The following is a 6,092-nucleotide window of genomic DNA, read 5'->3' as shown; positions in this document are numbered from 1 at the left end:
CGCTCTTCCCAGGCAAATGGGAGTCAGTACTGAGCTCCACGCTCAGTACACCCAGGGTGGGCACCCTCTGTGTTCAGGACGGTGACCACGCACGGCCGTCCATCCCTGGACGATACCCCAGTCTGATACGCCATCCATACTCAGTGGCCTCGTCCTCAGGGCCACGTCCCTAGTAGCTGGTGGCTTTGACCAGGAGTTGATGGGCGTGCTTGGCCGTCTTATTCTCCCATCGCCTTTGGTCAAGACTGTCCCAGCCTCTTATCTCTTGTGACCTTTCCAGCGTCAGGCCGGGGGGCATACAGAAAGCCCTAAACTTGGTTTTGTGGGTTGTGCCCCAGTGCTTAGACACCGGTGAGTGCTTGGGCAGGAATGGTCCATGACGGGGAGTCAAGTGGCCATCAGGGCGTTGGGGGCCCCCAGCCCACCCTGTCAGGGGACCAGCGCTCTGCCCCGCATGTCCATGTCTGCTGACTCTCCCGTTGGCGGGACTTCATAAAATGGACATTTTCGATTTCTGGTATTCCTGCTACGTTTGTTACTTGGCTTCTCTGCGAGAAGGAGCTTTGATTTCTCTCCCTCCCTGCTCTGTTTCCTGCTGTCTTGTCAGCGGGTGCAGGGTGCTGTCTGAACGCTTTGTAATCCATCCTGTGTTCCCGTTTACGTTCAGAGCGTCTCAGGGGTGCCCGTGGAGCCCTGCAAGCAGGCACTTTGATGTCCTCATCAATATTTTTGGAAGTCAGGCCCCTGCCCCGTGAAAGGCCCCTTTTGGGTTACAGTCTCTGAGTTTTGGCTGAAGAGTAGCAGCAGCAGAGCAGAGTTCCTAAATGTCCTCCACCCAGTTTCCCCGATGTGAACGTCAGCCTCTGAAGCGACCCAGCACAGCAACCAAAGTTAAGAACCAAAATGGCCAGGCCACCAACCACGGCCGGAACCACGGGCCACATGGCTGTCCCCAGGGGCCCCCACCGCTCTCTGTCCTCGGCCGGCTCCTTGGGCTCCTTTGTCTTTCATCACCTTGAGACTGGGGGGAACAGGAAGCGGTCATTTGTAGAACACCCCTCACCCCAGCGTTGACGGGTGTTTCTTCCTTAGACCAGGTTAAGCACTTTTGGCATGAAAACCACAGCCGTGACCTGTCCATCTCGGTGCGTCACGCTGGGGCTGGTGTGTCTCATCGCGGGTGACACCCCTTTTCTGCCAGCCTCGCCGCTGCTCGTCACCGTCGCATGTTCACTTGCAGGGCAAGCTTAGGACCTGGCAGGGGTCTTGTCTCCGTATAAACTCTCGCCCGCTGGTTTCAGCGCGCTCGGTGGATCCGCCCGCAGGGGCAGTTTGGTTTTTCTCTCAGTGATTTTCTGTCTCCTGCGGTGATCGATGGTATCACCTGTAAAGAAGAGCTGTGTCCCTTCTCCCCACTGATGTCCGGTTGTTTACTTTATCTGTAGAGAGAGACTCTGGGCCTGTATCCCCAGGCTTCTGCTGCACTCCTGTCGCTGGTGCTGTGTCCACACCGTCCCCGCGTTGGCCCTGGGATACGTCCTCAGTCTTGGCTCCACCGGGTTCTGCTGCCTCAGGAGCCGCGCCCCCCCGCCCCCCCGCCCCCCCGCCCGCCGGAGCCTGGTTCCTTTCCCTGGAGGGTGGAATTCAGAAACCAAGACCTGGGCCCCGGATGTGCGTGTTGCCATGCGGTGTCACTGCTCCTCCTTCGTCTTGGTGGACGGTGTCTGTCTTCTGTCAAGACGCCGTTTGCAAAGTTACTTAGGGCAGCTCCTTTCTTTTCGGCCCCTGCCGGGAGGCGCGTTACATACGCACTGTCCAATTAGATCACCTGTCAGTCTGCGCTCCGTCCCGGGCTCCCCCAACCATGTAGTAGAATTCACTGTGTGGTGCTGACCACCGTGTAGAGCTGTGTCCGTCCCCAGGCCCCCGCCCCCCACCCATCCCCAGCGCCCACCCTGGTCTCCATTCCTATGGTTTGCTTTTGGATGGTGTAACCTAGGGGTCTGGCTTCTCTCATGAGATGCAGTTAAGGTGCATTGGGCTGTGGCCTGGATGACGCTTTGCTCACGTTCCTTGCTGGGCAGTTTTCCACGGGTTGGGTGCATCAGAGCTGGCTTGACCTTTCCCTCCTTGGGTGGCACTGGGCCGTTTCCAGGTCTGAGATGTCGGGGATAAGGTGCTGCGGACGTCCATTCGTTGGGTGGCACACAGGTGTTCGTGTGGCCGTGGTTTTCAGTTCTGTGGGATGACCACCCAGGATGGTCCCGCCCCTTCACCTCCACGCCAGCACTTGGCATCCACATGGTTTAATTTTAGCCGTTCTGGCAGGTGCGCAATGAAGCCTCATTCGGGTCCACGCCGACAGTGGCCCACACATGAGGCTGTGCCCTGCCCACGTGCCCCCTCCCCCGCCACCACTGGCGCCTGGGGCACACGTCCGTGAGAACTGGGCTCGCTGGTCCTCTGTGCTCTGGAGACTCCGGGTGGGAGTGGGTGTCCAAGCAACTCCCGGGGACGCTGGGGGCGGGTTGGGATGGTGGGTGATGTGCACCCTCTTCCCACAGACTACCCGTGGCGCTGGAGCCGGGCTGTCCCCGTGAACTCTGCCCTCATCAGGTGGCTCTACCTGCCTGACTTTTTCAGTGCCCCCAACGCCACCAGCCTCATCAGTGAGTCCCCTGGGGCCCCTCGTGCACACACTGCACTGCTGGCCATGCAAGAAGCCGTGCAGGTTCCCGCGGGATAGGTGGCAGGCAGGCGCCGACCCTCCTCTCTGGCCAGCGAGGGATGCGTCATCCAGGCCTTGCGGCCGGTCCAGTCCTACCTTTCCCCGCGGGGGCGTGTTCTGTGAGTGTGCCTGGTCCCACGGGCCCACCTCACGTGTGCGCTCCCTGCCACACGGTGTGGGCGCAGGTGTGCACACAGGTATGGATGTGGGGGAGCACACAGGTGTGCAGACTGATGCCACGTGGTGTGCAGTCAGGCTCATGTTGGCTTCACTTCCTGACAGCCGTGTGGTGCATGTAGATCCCCGGCTGTACACATGCAGAACCTGTACACAGGCAACGTGTTTCCCAACATCCGTGTGCGCATCCACGCTGTGTGTAGCTGCCGGTGTAAACATGCGTGCGTGCTTCCGCCCAGGGCCGGGGGGGTGAGGGCAGTGCCGGGCAGGCTGTGCCCTGCACCCCGTTGTGGGCCAGGCCTCTATGCAGCCAGCGCTTCCCGGGGCGCGGCGCAGCAGTGGCCTCCTGTGTGCCCACAGATGACGTCCTCCTGCTGCTCTGCGCCTCCCAGCAGTGGCAGGTGTTTTTGGCCGAGCGCACGGAGGAGTGGCAGCACGTGGCCGGCGTTAACACTGACCGCCTGGAGCCGCCGCAGGGGGAGCCCAACCCCGTGCCCAACTTCATCCACTGCAGGTGGGCATCGCGGAGGCCGCAGGGCTCCCGGGGCTGACAGACGCGCCTGGGCTCAAGCGGGACTGAGCCAGGACGCGCGCTGCCAGGGGTGTCTCTGTGGCCGGGACGAGGGGCGGATGCTGACCCCGCAGCAGAGGGGCCGCCCGGGAGTTCCCCCGGTCCCGGGCTGCGGCGGAGGCGGCGGTGACCAGGGCCCAGGGTGACGCTCTGCCCGGCAGGTCCTACCTCGACATGCTGAAGGTGGCCGTCTTCCGCTACCTTTTCTGGCTGGTGCTGGTGGTGGTGTTTGTCACGGGGGCCACACGCGTCAGCATCTTCGGGCTGGGCTACCTGCTGGCCTGTTTCTACCTGCTGCTGTTCGGCACCAGCCTGCAGCAGAAGGACACGCGCACCCGCCTCGTGCTATGGGACTGCCTCATTCTGTACAACGTCACCGTCATCGTCTCCAAGAACATGCTCTCGGTGAGCCCGGCCCCCCGCCCCCAGCCCCCGCCCGGGCGGGCCCAGGCTGACCCTCCTCCCGCCTGCAGCTCCTGTCCTGCGTCTTCGTGGAGCAGATGCAGAGCAGCTTCTGCTGGGTCATCCAGCTATTCAGCCTCGTGTGCACGGTCAAAGGCTACTACAACCGTGAGTGGGCGAGGCCGGCGGCCGGGGCCCCGAGGCGCGTGGGGACATACGCGGCTTCCACGACCCTGACCTTGCTGGCGTCCACCCGCAGCCAAGGAGATGCTGGGCCGCGACCAGGACTGCCTGCTGCCTGTGGAGGAGGCGGGCGTCCTGTGGGACAGCGTGTGCTTCCTGTTCCTGCTGCTGCAGCGCCGCGTGTTCCTCAGCTCCTACTTCCTGCACGTCCGGGCCGAGCTCTGCGCCACCGCCCTGCAGGCCTCCAGGTGGGCCCCCCACCGCGCCCCGGGCCGTCCCTTCCCTCCGTGATGTGACCCGTCCCCTAGAGGGAGGACCGAGGAGACAGACCCGCTAGGACCTTCTCAATACCCCGGTGGTGTGTGGCCTCGGCCCTGGCTCTGCCACCAGCTGGCGCTTTGGGCCGGTTGTGGCCACCGCACTGGCCTGAGGGCGCATCCCTGTGCTTTGGCTGATGGGCCAGTGGCTCTCCCATCCCCCCCCCTCCCCCCCCCCCCCCCCCTCCACCATCAACACCACCTCCACACCTCCCTCACCACACTTACCACCTTTACCACAACCATCAGCAAACACATGGATCTAACAGCATTGACCGTGAAAACTGGAATTAAATAAAGAACTTCACCCTAAAGTTATTTGGAAAATAGTATCTCTTATGCATTTAATTCACTTGTGCCTTTCTTAGTGCGTATCACTTATTACCAAATGATACACACCAATACGCTGACCCCCGCCATCTTTACCCCGTAAGACTGGAGGCTGTGGGAGGGTCTCCCTCTCCCAGAAGCAGCACGCGACAAGGCGGGTGTTGGGCTCGGTGGGCTGGGCCCCTGCTGCCGTGAGCGGGCAGGACCTGGGACGCCAGGCTGAGCCGGAGCTAATGCCCCACCCCCGTCGCTGCCCCACAGGGGCTTTGCCCTCTACAACGCTGCCAACCTCAAGACCATCGAGCTCCACCGCAGGGCAGAGGAGAAGTCGCTGGCCCAGCTGAGAAGACAGTAGGTGCCGTGTGGGTGCGGCCACGGGCTGCGGCCCCGCCCCACCTTGCACTGAGCCGCCTCCCGCCCTGCAGGATGGAGCGCATCCGGGCCAAGCAGGAAAAGCACAGGCACAGCCGAGCCGGCCGCGGCCGCCTGCAGGGCTCCCTAGACCCCAGCCAGGAGCCAGGTGAGTGTGGATGGGCCCCGCGTCCCTGTGTGTCCACGCCTGGTGGAGCCTGCCTGCGTCTGTGCCGTGTGGCATCCCACGGGGCTTCCGGCCCAACCACCCTGTGCCGTTTGGTCACTCTGTCCCCGCGGCACCACACGTGGCCGGCCCGTGACTGACTGTCCACGCTTGTGGTCTGTCCTGCCCACCCCCCACGTGGCCTGCCCCTTCGCTGCCCTGGGGGCTCCCCGCTGGCTCACGCTCACCCCGCCCCTCCACAGGGCCCGGCAGTGCAGGGGACCCCTCCTCGCCACGGCCACAGTGGTGGCGGCCCTGGCTGGACCACGCCACAGGTACTGCCCCCACCTGGCCTGTCCTGGCTGCCCTCTCAGAGCTGCTGTGCGCCAGGCAGGCCTCCCGTACCCTGGCCACCGTCTCCCCCGGGACGGAGGGGGCGCGCCGTGCGCTGACCTGGCCAGCACCCCCAGGAGCCCCGTGCGCGGGCTCGCAGACCCTCTGCTGAGCCTCGCTGTCGTCGGGCCACGTCCCCGACAACACGCTCTGTTTGTCTCCTCCTTGACGCGCGGGCTCGGAAGCCTGGGTCCTGGCTGCCGGTTGGCACTGCCCCTGCTTTCCCCACCCTGCCTCCACGCGTTCCTCTCGCCCAGTCGGGTCCCGGGCCACCGCTCCCACCCGTGCCCCGCGCACGTGCCACAGTCCCCTGGCCTGCCGCTCACCGCCCCCTGCCCCCGTGGCCATCGCTGGGGGGAGGGCGGCGTGCAGGCCCTGGCCCAGGCTCGCAGGCTGCTGAGGGAGCCCAGCGTAGCCAGGCTGGTCCCAGGCCCACCCTGAACGGAGGAGACGGACCTGAGGGTCCGGGGGGGG

General features: G+C 64.2%; 1 protein-coding gene across 1 annotated transcript in view; it reads left to right on the top strand.

The window, feature by feature from the left end:
• The window catches only part of PIEZO1 (piezo type mechanosensitive ion channel component 1 (Er blood group)), a 19,670-nt gene that overhangs the window by 6,318 nt on the left and 7,260 nt on the right, over positions 1 to 6,092 (top strand). Inside the window, exons 13-20 of the mRNA XM_007468474.1 lie at positions 2,565 to 2,669; positions 3,266 to 3,419; positions 3,638 to 3,881; positions 3,950 to 4,046; positions 4,138 to 4,309; positions 4,970 to 5,059; positions 5,134 to 5,228; positions 5,489 to 5,560. Of these exons, the coding sequence (XP_007468536.1) occupies positions 2,565 to 2,669; positions 3,266 to 3,419; positions 3,638 to 3,881; positions 3,950 to 4,046; positions 4,138 to 4,309; positions 4,970 to 5,059; positions 5,134 to 5,228; positions 5,489 to 5,560 (1,029 nt within the window). The remainder of the gene's footprint in view (positions 1 to 2,564; positions 2,670 to 3,265; positions 3,420 to 3,637; positions 3,882 to 3,949; positions 4,047 to 4,137; positions 4,310 to 4,969; positions 5,060 to 5,133; positions 5,229 to 5,488; positions 5,561 to 6,092) is intronic.

This window comes from Lipotes vexillifer, unplaced genomic scaffold, assembly GCF_000442215.2.
Source record: "Lipotes vexillifer unplaced genomic scaffold, Lipotes_vexillifer_v1.1 scaffold23, whole genome shotgun sequence".
Lineage (NCBI taxonomy): Eukaryota > Metazoa > Chordata > Mammalia > Artiodactyla > Lipotidae > Lipotes > Lipotes vexillifer.
Note: the sequence above shows the minus strand (reverse complement) of the source record. Positions and strands in the feature narration are given on the sequence as shown.